At 42.4% G+C, this 20936-nt stretch overlaps 3 protein-coding genes across 3 annotated transcripts in view; 1 reads left to right on the forward strand and 2 right to left on the reverse strand.

The window, feature by feature from the left end:
• The first annotated feature begins 1280 nt into the window (after positions 1-1280).
• Positions 1281-2934, forward strand: tmem138 (transmembrane protein 138). Its single transcript, XM_030790948.1, has 4 exons — positions 1281-1408; positions 1872-2043; positions 2286-2361; positions 2822-2934. Exons 1-4 carry the CDS (start codon positions 1281-1283, stop codon positions 2932-2934), a joined length of 489 nt encoding a protein of 162 aa, XP_030646808.1.
• A 2890-nt stretch (positions 2935-5824) lies between these two features.
• tmem258 (transmembrane protein 258) lies at positions 5825-9033 on the reverse strand. The gene is made up of 4 exons (XM_030790425.1): positions 8957-9033; positions 7847-7956; positions 7052-7223; positions 5825-6008 (listed from the first exon to the last, which is right to left on the reverse strand). Exons 1-3 carry the CDS (start codon positions 8957-8959, stop codon positions 7097-7099), a joined length of 240 nt encoding a protein of 79 aa, XP_030646285.1. The 5' UTR covers positions 8960-9033; the 3' UTR covers positions 5825-6008; positions 7052-7096.
• Positions 9034-13111: 4078 nt separating this feature from the next.
• The window catches only part of myrf (myelin regulatory factor), a 29891-nt gene continuing 22066 nt past the window's right edge, over positions 13112-20936 (reverse strand). Inside the window, exons 10-27 of the mRNA XM_030790488.1 lie at positions 20505-20615; positions 19646-19745; positions 18647-18847; positions 18101-18209; positions 17827-17936; positions 17545-17705; positions 17070-17142; positions 16873-16955; positions 16641-16709; positions 16392-16475; positions 15946-16019; positions 15384-15506; positions 14970-15203; positions 14718-14811; positions 14427-14489; positions 13676-13781; positions 13490-13564; positions 13112-13210 (exon numbers count right to left, since the gene is read on the reverse strand). Of these exons, the coding sequence (XP_030646348.1) occupies positions 13112-13210; positions 13490-13564; positions 13676-13781; positions 14427-14489; positions 14718-14811; positions 14970-15203; positions 15384-15506; positions 15946-16019; positions 16392-16475; positions 16641-16709; positions 16873-16955; positions 17070-17142; positions 17545-17705; positions 17827-17936; positions 18101-18209; positions 18647-18847; positions 19646-19745; positions 20505-20615 (1969 nt within the window). The remainder of the gene's footprint in view (positions 13211-13489; positions 13565-13675; positions 13782-14426; positions 14490-14717; positions 14812-14969; positions 15204-15383; positions 15507-15945; positions 16020-16391; positions 16476-16640; positions 16710-16872; positions 16956-17069; positions 17143-17544; positions 17706-17826; positions 17937-18100; positions 18210-18646; positions 18848-19645; positions 19746-20504; positions 20616-20936) is intronic.

Below are 20936 nucleotides of genomic sequence, written 5' to 3' on the forward strand. Positions count from 1 at the left end.
TAAGTCAGTGAAATGGGGCCTAATCCGTCTCACTCTGTCTCAGTGTGGCTATTAATACCGCCACCGCCACTCCAGGATCAACCGGGGGCGACCGCGCGGTAGATATGACATGGAAGAGTTCACCACGGAAAGTATAGAGTATAAATTTAAATGATCGTCATCAAGTGTTATGGTTGTTCTGATCTTAAATGCAGAACCAAAGGAGGATATTTATGGATTGACGGGACGGACACTCTCTCTCTCTCTCTCTCTCTCTCTCTCTGTCTCTCTCTCTCTCTCTACTCGGTGAAATTAAACTTTAATCCCCTTGCTGGCCCTTCCATGTCTCTGTAACAGCTTTAATGCGTAACACCTTGAGTAACGCACTGCTTCGGTCAGCTATCAGTCAGTGTGTTTTGCCTAGGAGAGGAGGCCAGTGTGGCACAGGACTGACTGTCCAAAAGGTTCCTGGCTAGATAAAGGATGCATGGCTGGACGAGTTGCCATCGCTTATTAACCCTAGAGGATCATAGTGTGGTTTAATGTTGTGTGCTCAAACATGACATGTAGATGTTTGTGTGGGTATAGATGTCATAATGTTCAACTTACAATTATTCTGTATCTTCTCTGATTAGGATGGAAAGAAACAGCTCGGTGTAACTGTCAAGAGGACTACACCTAGAAGTACACCGATGGGGATATTCTCTCTGATGTATCTCAGATAAACATCCTCATTAATCGAGGACAGTAATCAACAGAGACCCCGACAAACTCACAAACAAACATCTGCACTTGTATCTCTCTACAATGGCCACCAGAACTCTGACGGAAATTCAGCCACCGATTTTGAAACTGCAACATGGATGGCGTCTCTGAAGCCTGACCTGAAAACAGCTTGGAACAATCCGAAGGCATTTTTTTTTCCCTCTTCACGTAATCTAGCAAGAAAGGGACAAGTTACACTGAGCAAGATTTATGTCTGCATGTTTCCACCCTCATAGATGTAAATCAGTGAGGAAAAACGGACTCTTCTGATGTAAACAGACTTCATCCTTTCTTTTGTGAAGGAGCATGTGATGTTTGGTTAAGGGTTCGTTTCGGGAGGCGAGTTCAACCCGGGACGAGAGCCGATCTCCAGCGTGACGTGTGATCCGCGGGACCAGGCTCAGGAGGCAGTTGGACAGCTCTGAAGCTGCCCCCTCCCTCCCCCTCCTCACCCCACTACCCGCCCCCCCCTCACCCTCCAGGCCTGCCGTCAGCTCCTGGCTGGGGCCGCGGGGCGCGCGCCTCACCCCCTGGAAATGCTGCAGACCAATAACTACTCGCTGGTGCTGCTGATCCAGCTGGCCCTGCTCACCTACGATCTGTTCGTCAACTCCTTCAGCGAACTCCTGAGGGCCGCGCCCGTCGTGCAGCTGGTCCTCTTCATGTGAGTCACAGACAGGGGGATGAAGACAGAGGATCAGAAGAAAAGATGGTTAGATTAGGGGTTAGATAAGGATGAGGAGGAGAGAGGGGGGGCCCTTAGCTCTTCGTATTGTTCTTGTCATTGTGATGTTGTTATTGTTGTTTACATTGTTTTTTTGTTTTTTTTTAAGTAGACGAGCAGCTCTGTCTCATATTTCTAAATGATAAACATTTTAAAGTCTCAGACAATCCGTGAACTGTAAATTGTTTCGATTAGATGTCTTACCCTAAGGTCTGTGTGACAGCAGAGTGCAGTCAGGGCTTCGTGTGAGTCGTCCCCTGTTCCAAGCTCATCAAAGTGTTTTTCGCCTCACTGTAATAGATTTAGAAGTCTTTCCTTGTTTTGGCACTGTAAACCAATGCTCTCTCTCTCTCTCTCTCTCTCTCTGTCTATGTCTCTGTCTCTGTCTGTGTCTGTGCTGCAGTATCCAGGACATTGGGATCCTGTTTAACGTGATTATCATCCTGTTGATGATGTTTAACACGTACGTGTTCCAGGTGGGGCTGGTGTCCCTGCTGCTGGAGCGATTCAGAGCTCTCCTCATGGTGTCAGCTCTTTACCTGACACTCAGCATCTGTCTCCACTGCTGGATCATGGTACTCCTCACTGCGCCACCTGACTCTCACACGGGGTCCTCTCCCTCTTTCTCCTCCTAACTGTACATTGTCTGTACTGATGTACACATCACACCTGTGGAACATATAGGATTTAAAAAACAAAGTTGTTTCTCTGATCACAATACTGTATGAGAACCATCTATTGCACATAGTATAGAGTCAGTAATACCACCGTGAGGATGGTGTCATTTTGAGTCTTTTTCGTGTTTGGTGTTGTGCAGAACCTGAGGTGGATGGAGTCTAATCGTTTTGTGTGGACAGACGGGCTGCAAGTGCTTTTTGTGTTTCAGAGGATAGGTAAGAACAGGGCCCCACAGCACACACGCTCCTGATTGGCTGAGGAGTAAACACACACACACACACATCTTTACAAACCAATACATGTCTCTGATTGGCTGAAGAATGTACAGACACACATACACACACAGTTAGAAATCAAGAGAAGCAGTGCTCCTTATACGCAGTTGCACAGTGTTGGTTATATTATGTTAATGTTTGAATTCTTTGTTTGTTTGTTTTGTGTGTCTGTGTGTGCTTGTGTGTCTGTGTGTGTGTGCTTGTGCGTCTGTGTGTGCTTGTGCGTCTGTGTGTCTGTGTGTGCTTGTGCGTCTGTGTGTCTGTGTGTGCTTGTGCGTCTGTGTGTCTGTGTGTGTGTGTCTGTGTGTGTGTGTCTGTGTGTCTGTGTGTGTGTGTGTGTGTCTGTGTGTGTGCTTGTGTGTCTGTGTGTGTGCTTGTGTGCTTGTGTGTGTGTGTGTAGCGGCAGTATTGTATTATTACTTCTACAAACGCACCACAGAGTACCTGGGGGACCCCAGGCTGTACGAGGACTCGCCGTGGCTGAGGGACGCTTTTGCTCGAGCGCGCCAGTGAGCCAGGGAACGCCTGAAATGACAGTGTTCTGTGGATAGTCCCTGAGCCAAGATGGAGGTCCAGGAGGAAGAAACTGCAGTGCACAGAGCCCAAATGGCTTTGTGAGTCTGGGGGCATGTTACAGTATTTTGAACCATAATGCCTGCCCAGGTCTTAATCCAATGGAATTATTCACCATGTGCAGAGTGAAGAGGTGTCTGCTTAGGAGGCCATGGAGAATCTGGTTTCAGAACGCTAATGGAAAATTCCATTGAAATAAGGAACACCAGTGCAACTACAAAGGATTGATCCAAGATGGGTGCCTCTGTGTAGGCTGACAGACAGAAAACAAAGGATACAGTAATGGTGGAATACAAACATAAGCAGAGTTTTGGATATTTCTATTCACCGTGTTTTTGATCCAGGTACAGTACATGTTTTTTTTTCACAGTGAGGCGTGCTGCATAGATTACAAAGCCGAAACTATAACACTTAGAACATTTGTCCACACTTCATTTTTGACAAGGTTACATTAGTATCTGATGCTTTTGACAAGGTTACATTAGTATCTGATGCTTTTGACAAGGTTACATTAGTATCTGATGCTTTTGCGAAACACATGGTGTCATTGTGACATTGTATTCTAAATATTCAAAGACGTCAGGCTTTAGTTTCTGGAAGTTGCCATCCTAGTATTTTAGTTTTTTTTTTTTTTAAAGAGCAACTGATTGATGCTCCCCATATAATGTCTAATGAATGCGCTGTCTTTGTGTGACACCGAAGAGTGTTAGAGATGGTTTTGTTTTTGTTTTGTTATTTTTTACATTTTTTGTGTTTGTGTTGTTGGATAAACAGCAGAGTGAGCCAAAGAGTTACTCTCAGACAGAAATAGACGACTGAAGATTATGTGTGAGACCCAGGTGAGGTGGAACTAACCTCAGCTTGCCTTCAAAGATACTTAAAATAAGACTTCTGACTGAGGAGCTTCTGTCGACGAGTTTACTGTGTGTGTGTGTCTGTATTTTATATCTTATTATAATTATTATTTTTAAAAACCCTATTCAGGGCTTTTTTTTTTTTTTTACATTATATTCAAATTTGTTTTGTTGCTGTTATGATGACTCTCCAGCCACCAGGCGTAGATTCAGCGTAATCACTGATTCTGAAATTCAGGAAACTTCTGAAACATCTTGGGTGTCAAGGAAGCTGAACCGAAGTGCCTCACGTGTATACAGTTCTCACTTTATATCAGAGAAGCTCTGATTTGGCCCGGGTTCGACCCTGGGAAGGCGGAGCCTGAGCAAGGGTGGAAGTCCATCCTAAAGAAGGCCAGGGCTGATGCATAGCCTGACTGTTGTCCTGTGTGGATTTCATTGAGTGGTCACAGGAGAGATGTCAAGATGTTCCGACAGACACACAATAATGTTTCAATAAAAGTTTCTTTTTTAATCCAGAGTCCCTGACTTCTAAGTGTCCATTCCTGGTTGTCTGAGCACTTTTACACAAACTTTTAACCAGCTGCAGTCAGATGTATGGGGCTCCCGGCCTGCCCTGGCGGCATGACAGACTGCTCTATTCTTATCCCCAAGACTAAGCTGGGATTGGGGTTTTATGCATCACAACAACATCCCGCGAGCCTTAAATAGACCACTGTGTTTTCAAACATCCTGCCAGGATTCCATAGCGTCACCTCTCTGCTTACCCCAAGAACATGGTAACGTCATGATTTGGAGAAAGGCAATTACCTCTGCCCCTCAGTAAACTATTTCTGAACTGACATCAGCAAGTGGGAGGTATGGCTCCCTCTAGTGGACATTTCCTTCCCCTTTTTTCTCCTCCCTAGAGCTGCCCAAGCCCAGTCCTGGAGGTTCAAAATCCTAATGCCTTTTATTTCCACTTCTTAATTAGATGTGGATGTTGTTATTGTTCTTGTTCTTGTTTTTTACGTGGAAATCTGGTCAGTGGATTCTTTAGCCAATCACAGTTCATATATAGTTAGTTGACAAGAAAAATAGTAGAACATAGGGAATCTCTACTTTAGATGGCAAGTTTGTTCTTGCAGGAGAGAAAAGAAGAAAATAATGTGGATGATTTTTTTTTTTTTGTGCATCACTGATAAAATAACTCATTTATGAAACATATTTTCTTGCTTTAATAGCCTTTAAGTTAAATTCTTAATCTTGGTGAGTTTATGACCTAGTCTCACCATGACTGGATTCCTGTCCCTCTACAGTAAAGGCATCCCTCACCTTGCTGCAAGGAAGGGTGAATGACTCCCTGGTTTACTTCTCAGTCGCTAACTGTGACCTCCAAAGAGGTCACACGCGCGTCTCCCAGGTGAACATCGGCCTCTGACGAAACGGTGAGAGGATGTGCACGGCCCATACAAGCAGAACTGACAGTTGACAATTAAGACCATTACTTTTTCATTTCATCAGGTGCTTGTGCTTATGTACAAATCACATCACACCCCCCCCCTGCAAAAAAAAACCTGAAGTCTGGTTGGCCAAACAGGCTTACCAGTTCCAGTAAAGGCTGCTGCACTAAGGTGGAGTTTTGGTCCAATTTTTTGGTCCAACATTCTTGCTGCCGTTCCCTGAGTTTAAGCCAAGTAAGACACACCCTTTTTATTAAGACAGCTAGAATCAGCACAGACTCTGCTGACACTGACTGTTAGAATGAGTGTCCAAAAAACCACAGCTACCAGATTCCTCTGGCGTGCGTTTATGGCTCACCTGCAAACTTCAGACAGGTGGAATTTTCCCCTCTGTGCCAGTCATGTGTTTGAGTTACGAGTGAATTATGCTAATGAAGGGAACAATCAGGTCAAAGATTTCGGGAGAGGAAATAGCATAAGGAGGACAATTCCTTGGTTACCCACTGCACTGGTGGAAAACAAACAAACAAAACACAAGATTCCCAGAGTATTTTATTATGAAACCTGATTTTATTTTGAAGGATTAACCCAAATTCCCATCATCCCGTCAGTGCAAAGCCCCGGCCAGTTCCAGGTGTCCCTGGTACAGCCCTGATCGCCATGGAAACCGTGAGCTACTGGAATGTTCCTCTGAACCTCCCCACACCACCTCCACAACCTGCAGCAGAGCAAACACAGAGATATACACACAGCAACTGAGACTGGGTGGCCCATGACCAGCCAACACATCGTTCATCTTCATTAAATCACTGCCATTTAGAGCCGCACACTTGCATCATTATACCAGTATAAGGCAACATAAAGAACACAATAAACAGGCTAAATACCAGTATAGGGGAACATAAAGAACACAATAAACAGGCTAAATACCAGTATAGGGGAACATAAAGAACACAATAAACAGGCTAAATACCAGTATAGGGGAACATAAAGAACACAATAAACAGGCTAAATACCAGTATAAGGGAACATAAAGAACACAGTAAATAAACAGGCTAAATACCAGTATAAGGGAACATAAAGAACACAGTAAATAAACAGGCTAAATACCAGTATAGGGGAACATAAAGAACACAATAAACAGGCTAAATACCAGTATAGGGGAACATAAAGAACACAATGAACAGGCTAAATACCAGTATAAGGGAACATAAAGAACACAGTAAATAAACAGGCTTAATAAACATGGGTCAAAACTATCATGGCATTCAGCGAAAATCCTTCGCTATAAGTCTAAACTTTAGTACGCTGACATAGTAATGTCCCACACAAAATTTCTGAGTGGGTCTCAGTTTTATGGAGCAAATTCTCACCTTTACCAATAGTCTGTAGCTATTCCATTACCTGCTCCATAAATAATGTAGTTATTGCAACTGCACTGCAGTGTAATAGTTGTGAAAAGTCTGACCAGGGGATGCTTCAGTTAGCCACATACTTTTGCGCTACGAGTTAAAACTATCCAACTGGAGAAAAAGGAGAACATTCCTGCAGGAGAAAGTCGGCTAATCAAACCTCACTTCACAAGAACAGTCACGTCCTCTTACCCATTAATATGTCTCTCCTCACGTTCTCCTCCCCCCCCCCCCCCCCCCCCCCGACGTATATGCCAACCCACAGTAACAGGAAAAGCACCCCAAAGCCCATGAAGAGTGAAGCCACCAGTGAGATGAGAAGCTCTTTGTACACGTCACGTCCTCTTACCCATTAATATGTATCTCCTCCCATTCTTTTCTCTCCCGCCCCGCCTCAGACGTATATGCCAACCCACAGTAACAGGAAGAGCACCCCAAAGCCCATGAAGAGTGAAGCCACCAGTGAGATGAGAAGCTCTTTGTACACGTCACGTGTGTACTTTGTCGACGTGACTTCGTATCTGTCGGAGGAGGAGGAGTTAAGGCTCCACACACCAGGGCCAGAGAACGCAGTCATTTCAGCAGGCTTCACCGGCAGACGCTAGATTTCAGTGTAACCTTACGTGTAATCATCCCAGACTCTCTGTAGCTCTGTGTATGATTTTTGTACGTATTGTGAGTATTCAGTGGGAAGACAGCCTCCTTTGGACAACTTAAAGGCTCTGAGACTAAAGTATCTCTTCTCCTTGTTCAAACTATGTACCCACCAGACCAAACTATAAACATGAGATAAAAACACGTGTTCTTTTTATTATGCTAGCTTGATTTCAGACACAAATCCACCCCAAACTTAGCGTCCTTAAAAGAGTTTCTGATTCTTCTGTTTCTGATGTGCATTGTGCAGGGTATGTTCCACACACACTGTCACCAAAATATGAATTGAAAACAAAGACATATTCAGATATGACTGGCTTACTCTGTTCTTTCTCTGGGCCCAGTTAAGTCAAATTGCCACTAAAATGTTACTGACAACAAAAGTGACAATTTTCCCATTACACAAAAATAGCACAAAAAAAACAACAACTGTATCTTTTTGTACAAGAGATGGTTTGAGTTCTGGCTTAGGTCTTCAGTTAAAGGATACACAAAGAACCAGGCAGTAAAGAACATTCCAATGGCCAGCAGCACCACGGTCAGGTGAGGAAACACAGCCGGATTCACCGGGCTCGTGTATCGCGTCATGGCTTCCAACTCCTGCGAACAACGAACAGAACAACGGTAAGTTAACAATCAGCGAGCGCTGAGTATCGTTAATAATGGAAAAGAAAGTAATATGCAAATAAGGTGGAGTTTCAGAACCACTGCCTTTAGGACATATTATGGACAAGAGCAACCTATGCTGTTTCTAACACGGTTAAGTGCTCTATCATTTATGGACTACGAAGACAAATCAGGCGAGTGGACACTGGGCAGCCGGTAGAACACAACTGAAACTCGGACATGCAAAAGGAAAAATACCCCAAATCTCAGCTCTCGAATGAACGCATGTAAGCACTGGCTTGTCACAGTTAAACGCAGGGATGTAAACACTTATCCGTGAACAGTAATTAACATATTTCAGCCAGTCCAAAGCAACTAGGAACGCTTTCTTTTTTGATTGTACATGGAGAGATGTGATATCAGATACGATACGATATCAGGTATACACTCTCATACACAGGGATACCCGTCTCTTTTTTTAGTCTGTTTTGACAATTAGATGATGGACAGAGAGAGACAACCACAGAGGCAAAGAGTATCGTAAAATACCGTCCAGTTGACTTTAACGCACAACCAGCAGTAAATGGTTATAAATGATCCATATAATTCGAATATAAATGTGCACAACTATCTAAGCTGCACCAAACGTAGCCTCCGGGAAACGTTAAAGCGGTGCGAGTTTGCTATGCAACTGATTTTTGTCCGTAAGTAGCACAGAATGACTGAATTCTCTGATTACCAAAATGCAAATTTAACTTATATTCGGTTTGGTCAACTGAATACTCCACTGTCAAGTCTAAGGTAACAGGCTAACTGTTAGCTTGAGAGCTGAGGTTTAACTTAGCAGACAAAATACGTGCAATCTCTATTCAAAATTAAGTTATTCTACACAGTTTTATACTGTTATGCGCGATGTTAATCAAGTCACAAGTCCCCTCAAACAAACATATCTTTCCGTGAATATTTATGTTTTATAAAGAACGAAATGACTTACCATGATGTGTGGATTCGTTTCTGTCGTAATCTCACCAGGAAAAGCCACGTATGTTCGTGAGGTCTGAAGGAAGGGGAGCCGCCTACTGCATTATGGGAATTGTAGTCTTAGACGTGAAGCAGTCCCTCAACTTTCAAGTAGCGCGAAGTTACAAATACAAAACCAACACTAAACCTCTCTTCAAATGCATAGATCCTTACGCGCATAATGGAGCACAGTATTTAGGCCAAAAACTGGAAGGGGGGGGGGGGGGGTACTTAGAATTGGCTAAAAGTTGTCAAACTTCTCTCAACACAAACACACACACACACACACAAAGAGAGAGAAAGAGACAGAGAGAGAGAGGAGTGAGAGAGAGATAGAGACAGAGACAGAGAAATAGAATTTCTGCGAATTTTAACCTTTAGTATCATTGCATGGTATTTCATTCATTTATCATACCTGCATGCATTCATATTCATTATAAAGTCAGTAGACACTCTCCATCATCAGAAAATGAGATCAATTTTACAAATCCTTTCAGACGAGACAGTCGTCATGGAGGCCTTACATAGGAGCAGCAGGTGAGAGGACCACTTTGGGAAAAGAGGAGAAGAGAGGAGAAGAGAGCAGGGGAGAGGAGCATGGTAGGGAAGGAGTCACACAAGACTGAGTTCAGTTCTTTTAGGAATGATTAAATATTTAATATTTTAGTCTTCACTGGGCTTTAAGCCATAATGACAAAAACAACAGGAATGAAGAGAAAAAAAAATAAAGGAAAAATATCGTTTGTTTAACTCAGTTGGTCCTGCATTATTCTGAATTTTATATCAAAGTACACACAAAGTGAAATAGAGGCTTGCATCTCTCTATGAGACGCAAGCTCACTAAGATACAAAAAAAAACAATTTATGATTACGGCTGGTAAAGTCCAACATATCTGTAACTTGGCATGGTTAAATGTCATTGACAACATGTAAATGTAATGATAACACAATAAAAACGATATTATATGGTGAACAACATAAAAAGGAACATTGATCATAACAAAAATTAAGTGGCACAAGAAAAAAGTCGACAGAAATCAGTTTTTATATATAATGTTGAAAGAAGACATTAGCAGGTCATATATACAGTGCATAGTTTAAGAAGTGCTTCAATTTTGCATCTCCAACAGAGGTTGATATCATTTCAAAACTGGGTTAATGTTCAAAATAGTGCTCTCATGAGTTAAAAATGAAAATAAAAGTAACAATACACATAGTACCTTTCATACCTTTAAAATGAGTGTTTGTTTTTCTATCTACCTCAAAATCCAAATAAAAATTAGTAACCTCCATTAATTTGGAGAGTAGTGAGAGTATGGCACTTGAACAAAGCAGAAGTTGATTTTTAGATAACACTAAATAATCGTTCAAATTCAAAAAAATGATCAGGTGAACATACTCATATTCAAACTCATATTTCATATTCAACCAACCCTCCATATCTCTGTTATGGCTTATCTTATTGCTTAGAAATATTTGCATAAAGTATTGCTTAAAATATTCTGAGAAGACAGAGTACACATATGTACATTAGTGAGTACTGACTATTAAAATGCAGAGAAGTGTACATAAGTTGACCATTTAAGGGCTCATGAACAAAAACCAAAAAAAAAACAAACATGTATCACACATCAAAGGTTGGACAAATGGTCTCATAGTTTCTTTTAAAGGGTCATTTTCTCCAGATGCAGGGAATCGTAAGCCTCTGTCCACTGATCAGTAATCTCTCTCAGAATATTACTGTCTCTGAGCTCAGAATATTACTGTCTCAAATTTTCATCTCCAGTCTGGTTCTAGAACAATGTGCACAGGGATGTTCTCATTCGAGTCATCCAGGTCGACAAGGTTCTAGAATTCTCATTTTGTGCTGATCAAGTTTCAAGTGAGCGAGATTAAGAGAATTTAGTTTGATTAGAAACAAACTACAGGCAACAATGTTTACATGATTTAGAGACATATTCAAATATTTTAAACAAAAAATAACATATAAAATGAAACAAACACACAACAGTACACATTGAGTTCATACTGAGTATATTTAGTAACTATAGAAAAAAAAAAAATCCACAGTCAACCGTTTGAGTGACCTCTAATTGCTGAGAATCGAGAATCCAGTGGAAGTTTTTCAGTGTAGAAATGTGCAGGTTAAAAAACAAACAAACAAACAAACTTAGTCGTGACACAGTTATTATGACAACAATGGCATCGATGACTTTAGACGGACAAGCATTATGACAAACACAGATCACATTCATGATGTCATAATGCAAAACTGCCAACACACAAGCTGCTTAAGAGTTATTACTTCACACTCATAACTGTGTCACTAACCATCTGTCTTACCAAACATAAGCACATACAATATTACCTCACCTTCCAGTGTTTCCGTGTGTCAGTGTCAGACTTGAATACCACAGTTGTGACATTAAAAGGTTTTTTTTTGTTGTTCCAGTGTGTCTGCATGTTGTGTGCAGATTAATCCAGTTTTTCCATATTAAATCCAGTGATCTTTCCGTAGTGGAGATCCAGTGATTGCTTGTTGAGATGATGTAAAACTACAGCACTGCTCACTCAAATCTAATGTTCCTCTATAGGCTGACAGAGTTTTAAAAACCAGTTAAACTGCCAAAGGTCTAGTCTTTAAATTCCACCATAACATCCAGTATTTATCTCATTACCAGTGGAGAGTGGCAACTACCCTTAAGTAACAATTCACTCAACCTGTACATTGGTTTAGATCATTTTCTGAGTAACACATATCCACCGAGAAACATTTGAGTCAGTGGTTAAACTGGTTCCAGATCAGCATGCCTCACACTGGCATATGGTCCTCCACACGGCCAATCTGACAGTACTGAACTCCCAGATTAGTCTCTGAATATAAAACTATGGGACTCTGAGACTAGAAGACTGTACATTATATAAACACTCTTTAATGTTTATATAATCTACACTCACCAGAGTAAATGCCTCTATGAGAGCAGTCAAAAGGTGTAACAACTTAAATTAAGCATAACACTGTAGGTGTTAACGGGTGTAAAATAACTCTTTTGACACAAACTTTGTTCAACTCCACAACAGTTTACACCAGTTAATCAACACTCAACGACATGCTGTGTATGGCTCTGCACAATACGAACAAAAAAAAAAGAGATAATATTTCAGAATAAATGACCTGACTATACAATGTCCTTCAAAACCCCACAGACACAACCATAAACAGACCCAGTGTGTCAATGACACCTCTGAAAAAAAAAAAAATGAGATTGGGAGCCGGGGGGGTTGGAGTATGTGAGGAATGTAATGTGTATGAAAAGATCAAGAAATCTACAAAGACATGATTAAAGAAACGGAGACTGAAATTAAATTACAGAGTTGTACAACATTATCCAAGGTGGTTATTGGGTGTTTGTCTTTTTTTTTTTCTACAATTTTAATGAGAACAAAATGACTGATAATGTGAGGTTATCCAAACGCTTGGACAGTGTAATAAGTGTAAAGACTTGAAATGGCTGCTGTTTAACTTATGAATGCCTTGCAGGGAGGCAGGGAAGCATAAGGACAGCATTTAAAAAAAACAAACACATGGTCAGGAGAATGGATTGAGCAGGTCGTCTGATATTTAACACACGACGAAAATCTTCCAGACCTCCCAGTCTCTACCACACACACACTGGTACCTGCTTACATCCAGTTCTTGGCAAAGCCGACAGAGAATTATAACAGAAAAATAACTCATGACTCTGTGTGTGTGTGTGTGTGTGTGTGTGTGCACTCTCGCGCACAAGTGTGTTGCAATCTCATAGTGAGATTCTGGGCCTCTATTCCAGAAAGCTAGAGCTGAACTGGGGTGGGTTGAAATGAATAATTTTACACGCACACACACACACACACACACACACACACACACACACACACACACACACACACACAACTGTTGTCAATCTTCAAATCTTTCTTAAAATTGTGTTATGAAAGGCATGGCTACGATTCAAGAGTATGACAAATGCTATTGTACACCCTTATATAAACCTCTTGTCAGGGATGAGAGAGAAGTAACATTGGTAGATTTTATGGAGTGTTAGATGACCGCGCAAAAAAGCTTAATGTTTGAAGGGGCTGATTCCACTCAGGTGCAGTTTCTCTGAATGAAAAAGTAGTAATCTGAGTACAGCGCTGAAAGCTCTTCCTCCTCCTCCTCTCCCTCACCGGAACAACCCACACCACCCTGCAGATACAGGTCAAAGGTCAAAGATGAAAGGTCAATCAGGAGGGCTCCCACAGGCAGACTGATTTACTGAAGAGCCTACAGCATGTGGGTCAGTTTGAAAATGAAGGAACAATGAAGAACTTGACCTCTGATTGGCTAAAGTCTACATGAGTCATCAGTTCTCAAACATGCCTCTGGTTTTGTATGTGCTCTAAATTTTAACTTACACGCAACATTTTAAAAATCTGTCCCGAGAACATGTTAGATTGTAATCTGAGTTAATATTGGAACACTCACAGACGGAGACACTCGGAAGTGATACGTTACATCCTGGAATGACATCACAGGAACAGACCACAGGTGATTGGTCCCCTGAAAATACCATCATGAAATGTACCATGAGCGGGGTCTAGCCTTTTAGCAGATTGTATGACCACATACTGTGGTTATTTTTTTCTTTTATCTAAAATAAAAGTCTTGTACCTTTGTGTAGGTGTTCTTTTGGTCATAGAACTGTGCCTCACTGTGATTGGGACACAGGCGCCCCCTAGTGATGCCACAGTGCCACACCCATACTGTCTCACTGGACCTGAAGGAGAAACAGAGTTGAGTCAGATAAGATGAATTTGGACTAGGACTGGGTGATATGGCCTATAAATAATATCGCAATAGTTTTAGGCTATGTCGCAATATATAATATATACAATATATATCCCAATATATATTTGTCCACTTCCATCTTCTATCACCGTTTCCGAACTGAACGTGTATAAACTCACTTTGGCGCTTCACTTGTTTCGCTCTCTCCAGGCTCTCTTCCCTGTTCCCTCCAGATACAAAAACACACGTCTCACATACATATGTCACACACACGCGCCCAGGAGAGTGGTCTGGATGGGCGGGTGATTGTGTGTGACGGATGTATGTGAGTTTTTTTTTTCTTTTTGTGTCTGTGAGAGGGAGAGAGCGGGAGAAGCGAAACACCAAAGCCAGTCTCATGCCGGCGTCTTAAAAAAATTACGTGACACTTTGGACTCGATGTTCGCGGTATAGTCATTTACGACATCACACGTAGAACAAGCCGCGATATGTCGAGTATATTTGAAATAATTTGGACCATGGTGTATGTACACTGAAATGCATAACCATGATGGTGTGCATGTGCGTGCGTGTGTGTATCTGTGTATATATATGTGTGTGTGAGCGTGTGTGTGTGAGCGTACAGAGTACTCACGTCATATGCAGAGTGATGTGTGATGCAGATGAGTTGCTGATTCCTTGTAAGGACAGAGTGTAACTACAGACCACAGGACAGAGAAGAGTTACAACATGTACTGGGACACAACAGCGACTTCTCTTACAGCTCCTTACACGCACACGCGCACACACACACACACACACACACGCACACGCGCACACACACACACACACACACACACACAGACACACGCGCACACACACACACACACACACACACACACAGACACACACGCGCACACACACACGCGCACACACACAAACCCACCTGCAGCGGTCAGGTGATGGGCAGCTCTTTGTGTTGACGTCTTGACCCGTCTCCAGAATGTGTATTCCAGTTAGAGAAGGCATGGAGTGTTCTCCTGTAAATACAAACAAACAAAATAAATATGCCTTTCTGGGTCTGAAAATTCAGTCCATTTCTTTTAATGTTTTTAAAATAATTTTGTTAACCGAGAAAAAATATTTTTTACAATATATGTTTCACACAAAATTCAAATGATTTATACTATAGTCTCACCCTCTGTCTTTGTGCTGCGTTGTCTGCGGGGTGGAGGTTGCTGTTGTCCTCCAGGCAGACGGTTACTGGTCCCTGCGACCCCTATGTCAGCAGGCGGGAGTCTTTTAGCTTTATTTAAAAACAGAGGGGCTGACGTGTGACTCAGTCTGTTTCTGTTACGACTGTCCTTATCAAGGGCGCGAGACTTCGCCTTCTTATTAACGCTCATCTGAGTCGGACCAGGACTGATGGATTCTACTGAGGAGAGAGAGAGAGAGAGAGAGAGAGAGAAAGTGATATAGAGAAATTTATAAACAAATTCTATAAAATAAGGTTTAATCCCCTGTTGTGGATAACTGAAACACTACAGAAATATCCCAAATGTGGCATTACAAAACTTAAAATGGAATTATCACATAGATTATCTTAGTTAACCTGAAGTGGATTGGTTGGAGCTTGGCAACATGCTGGTGATGGTGACTGATTGGTTGGTCGTGGCGGTTGTTGGTGGGCAGCAAGACACTTGATTGGTTAGAGATGAGAGGGAGGGAGCTGTATCTGTAATGAAAAAAAAAAACAATGTGTATATCACTCAAAAATATGAATTACATAAAAAAAAAAAAAACAAGAAAGACCCCAAAAGCCAGAAAACACTAAATAATGGCAATATCAGAGCATATTCAAGGGCCCTTGGAGCAGATAGCTTTCATATGCTTTTCACATCAGCAGGCTTGACCCAAAGAGCTGATGAAACAGCCCAGCTCTGTCTTATAGGAACCCTGGAATGCTCAAATTACTGTGGTCATAAATAAACTCTGTGTGGACAACATGCTGTTTTTTATGAATATACATGGACAAGATGGACAAACAAAACCATGCAACAACAAAAAAATGCCAGAATTTGAAAAAGAAAAAAAAAAAAACAAATTCTGTCAAGGATAATATAAGAATGCATGAGTCCTGGGTGAGTCTCTGTGTGGAGGAGCAGCCTACGGACCTGGGAGAGAGGATGGAGTGACTCTGGAGGAGGAGTAGGCAGTGTTACGGGTCTCCCCCAGAGCAGAGCTAGACCTGGGGGATACAGAGAGAGAGAGAGAGAGAGATTGAGTTTTAATCCTGTCAGCTTGCACAGAGGCCGGCAACCAATCAGAAGAGCCTCACACTTTGATGCACAGGTGTAACAGCCAATAAGAGCATAGAGATTCTGACACTATACAGATATGACAGCTTCTGACATCTTGTTTTGAACATCCTAGCTATGTAGAAATACTGACTAAGACTGGGAGAGAGAAACAGTAAAAACAAGAGAAATGGTCAGAGTCTTGAGAAGAGGAGGACAAGTAGAGAAAGAAAAAGAAGAGAGAGAGAGAGAGAGATAAAGAGAGTGACAAAGAGAGAAATAGGAAAATATTGGAAAATAGTGCAGAAAGTTAGAGCATGTACCATGGACAGATGGATGGACAGAAAGTGACTGTAGCAGTAAGGAAAGGCATCCAGGAGAAATAGAGAACGCAGGAGGGCACAGAGCTACAAACGGATGACAAAAAGAAGGAAAGGATCAAAGAGGATAAAAGAGAGAGCAAAGACAATACTGCCTCTCAAATATGGCATTAAGACAAAATCAGTCAACGTACGACACAGTCAGAGGAAAGTGTGTGTGTGTGTGTGTGTGTGTGTGTGTGTGCACCTTACCCATCAGTCTCTGTGATGCTGCTTTGATGATGCAGGTTCAGAACGTACAGAACGGACATGGAGATGACACTGCAGAGAGAGAGAGAGAGAGAGAGAGAGAGAGAGAGAGGTGGATTCCAGCCAATCAGATCAGTGAAATGACTAATTTGATTGACATGGTCATCATCTTGTCAGAAGTCCAATGAGAAAATAGCCCCTCCCCTTCCCTTCATTATCCTCCTCCCTGTCTCACCTGAAGGCCATGATAATCACCAAAGCCAGTATGGTTCCCTGCATGAACCTGTGACTCAGACAGCCTGGAGCAGGTGCTGGGCTCTGCAAACACACACACACACACACACATCATGCCACCAGTGCGCACAGACTCAAAGAGGACTGTCTAAAGGTTGGACATGCCAGGAGATCTGAGCTGTGTAAAACAATACAGACCTTACTCCCAGACTTCACAGTCTTTCTCTTCAGCGGACCACTTCCTGTCCGGCTGAACTGACTGCCTGCTTGGCTGCAAATGCAAGAGGACATTGCTTGAAATCTCTTTTAATCTTTGATCTCTCTCTCTCTCTCTCTCTCTCTCTCTCTCTCTCTCTCTCTCTCTCTCTCTCTCTGTATCCATCTATTTCTCTCTCTCCCTTTCTCTCATACACAGACACACACAGACACACACACACACACACACACTCACACACACACTCACACACACACACACACACACACACACAGACACACACAGACACACACATACACACAAACACTCACACACACACACACACACACACACGCACACACACACACACAGTCACACACACACACACACACGCACACACACACACACACACACACTCACACACACACACACACACACACACACTCACACACACACACTCACACACACACACAGACTTACCTGATGGTTCCTCCACTGACTGTGCTCTTCATGCTGTCCAGTCGTCGTAGTTTGGCCAGTTTACGACTCCAGCGTTCCAGCTCATCGATCCGAGTTTCCAGATTATCTGTCAGTTTACAGAGCTCCTTCACCGCTCCCACATTTTCCATGAAGATCCGCTCCTACAGCACAACCCACACTCACTGATACCGTCTCACAGGAATCTCACGTGTTTCTTAGATCTGAATTATCTCTGCGTATCACACTGTGTGTGTGTGTGTGTGTGTGTGTGTGTGTGTGTACCTTATTGACGACCAACAAATTAGGAATGGTCTCTCCATTAGCACACACTACATCTCCTCCTTCTTTAACTGCCTCAGGGAGAATCTGCTGCACCTCCTGAGCTATCACTCCTGCACGCACACACACACACACACACACACACACACACATACGCACACACACACACACACACACACGCACCAATTAGACACCAAAAAAAAAAAAGAACAACAAACCAGGGTGAAATGAGTTAAAGGTCAGACATATTGTGGTTGAGGAATGTTGCCATGGTTACCAGTCTCCGCCGTGTTGTCTATTCCGACACTGGCAGCAAACTCTGGTTTATACTGATAATGAACCAATCGCATCTGAGAGATACGTCTCAGATTATCTGTAGTGTCCACCTAGAGAAAGAGAGAGAGAGAGAGAGGGGGGGGGGGGGGTAGGGAAATGGTGCAGATGGACACATAATGAAAAACAGGGGGGGGCAGGAAACTGAATGACACTTTATAGTAGGTGGACTTCAGCTGCCATGTATCTGAACACGAGCGTTACAGATCATGCCATTTTTAATGAAAAATCAACCTGTTAAATTTCAGACATGATGATACGGCAACATCAGACCACCAAAAATAAAGTATGAGTGGATATGGATGAATGAAAAAAACAAACCATGAAATATAATGAATTTTATTTCCTATCTCCCCTTAATGAGTGTCTGTTGTTTACATATGCGGTGTATTGGATGTGACTGTGTTGTTTGTAAGTCTTATCAGCTTGTCTCAATAAGGACTGGAAAACAAACAAACAAACACACACGCATGCACACACACACACACACCTCCTTCACGTTCTCTTTGGCCCGGATATCCGAGGGGTGAACGAGCGAGCCCATGACCTTGAGGTTGCCGTGGACAACCAGAGCTTCGTCAGGTCGGTCGGTGTTGATGCCCACTCTGCCATGGTGATATACTGAGTCAGGCAACTGCCCCCTCTGCCAAAGCACCTCATTATCACTCTCAAACTGCCCCGGGTTAGACGCCTGGGAGAGAGAGAGAGAGAGAGAAGAACAGGAACAGAGAGAGAGAGACAGAGAAAGAGAGAGAGAAGAATGGAGAGAGAGAGAGAGAGAGCGAAAAATGGAGAGAGAGAGAGAGAGAGTAGAATGGAGAGAGAGAGAGAGAGAGAGAGAGAGAGAGAAGAATGGAGAGAGAGAGAGAGAGAGAGAGAGAAAGAGAGAGAGAGAAGAATGGGTGGAGAGAGAAAGTGTGGAGAAGAACAGAGAAAAACAGACAGAGGCTAAGACAGAGAGCTCCTCGTGTATCTTCACAGTTGCACAGAGACATTCTGTGGCAGTAATCGATCGAATATTGTGGCAGAAGGTAAAAACAACATTTCACTTTTAAGGATAATCTCAGCTAAAACAGAATGGAAAAGAGACGGAATGTAAAGGTTACTGTCATGCACTAAAAAAACAAAACAAAGGTACAGTAAAAATGATCAAAAACATCACAACCAAATAAACTGAGACTTGCACACTGGAGTATGCATGTGTAAAATATTAATACTCATGACTTCAAGGGTAAAAATAAATGCATATTCTGTACAATGAACCTTATCATACAAAGAGCCAGTTAAAATAAATCAAACAAAGTTTTACAACACACAGATGGACTGAATGGAAAATAAAAGACACGTGATAGAAATGAATTGTAAGGCTGGCAGAGTGAATGGAACCCTGTAAGTACTGATGGAGTAGGTGGGCGGGCAGAGCGGGATGACTGACACACAGAGAAAGGCAGTGATTGGAGGGAGAGCACACAGATACGCTCAGACTGACAGAGGTTACCCTGACGATGATCCTCTCAGAGACGTGAGCTGCAACAGTGTAGCTCTGACTGTGAGACTGGGCCTGGAGAGCCACCACCAACATGAAGTACCTACACACACACACACACACACACACACACACACACACACACACACACACATATACATAGACACACACACACATACACACACAGACACAAATACACACACACACACACACACACACATACACACACATACACACACAGACACAAATACAAACACACACACACACACACACACACACACACACACATACATAGACACACACAGACACAAATACAAACACACACACACACGCACACACACACACGCGCACACATACACACACACACACACACACACACACATACAAACACACACACACGCACACACACAAAAAGACAAACACACACACACACACACACACAGAAATAGGAATACACAAAACCATATGAATACAGGACCAAGTACAAAGAATATTGAATAAATCAATAACTGGACAATTGACATATAAAAACACATGAATGTATGTGTGTGTGTGTGTGTGTGTGTGTGTGTGTGTGTGTGTGTGTGTGTGTGTGTGTGTGTGTGCGCGTGCGTGCGCGTGTGTGCGCATGTATGTGTGTGTGCGTGTGTGTGTGTGTGTGTGTGTGTGTGTGTTTGCATGTGCGTGTGTGTGTGTGTGTGTGTGTGTATGTGTGTGTGTGTGTTTGTGTGTGTGTGTGTGTATGTATGTGTGTGTGTGTGTGTGTGTGTGTGTGTGTGTGTGTGTGTGTGTGTGTGTGTGTGCGTGCGCGTGTATGTGTGTGTGCGTGTGTGTGTGTGTGTGTGTGTGTGGGGTATCATACCTCTGGTCAGGGTTGGGTTTGCCCTTCTTTCTCATGTTATTGGCTGTGGTCTCACTGAAGTGCAGTCTGCCCACGGTAACCTTGGTAACCTGATCTGGAGGCAGGGTCACCCTACCACACAAACACATAAACGGTTACACTCTATGGATAACAATCACTCTAATTCATTCTAATTTAATGTGTTTATTATGTCTGTATAAACACAGCTGTTAGTGTGAATATAACACAATACAGTATTAATGAATCTTGTCTAAAGATGATAAATTAGAATATTTAACCATTTTCCATGCAAATTAAAAGTCTACAGTGAAGATTTTAAAGAACTGAGATGTTCTTTATTTGTTGTAGCAGCTATTGTAATTACACTGTCTATTACATATAATTATAAGGTAATTACACGTTATAATATCGACACATGTGTCACCAAATGTT

Source organism: Chanos chanos, chromosome 13 (genome assembly GCF_902362185.1).
Source record: "Chanos chanos chromosome 13, fChaCha1.1, whole genome shotgun sequence".
Lineage (NCBI taxonomy): Eukaryota > Metazoa > Chordata > Actinopteri > Gonorynchiformes > Chanidae > Chanos > Chanos chanos.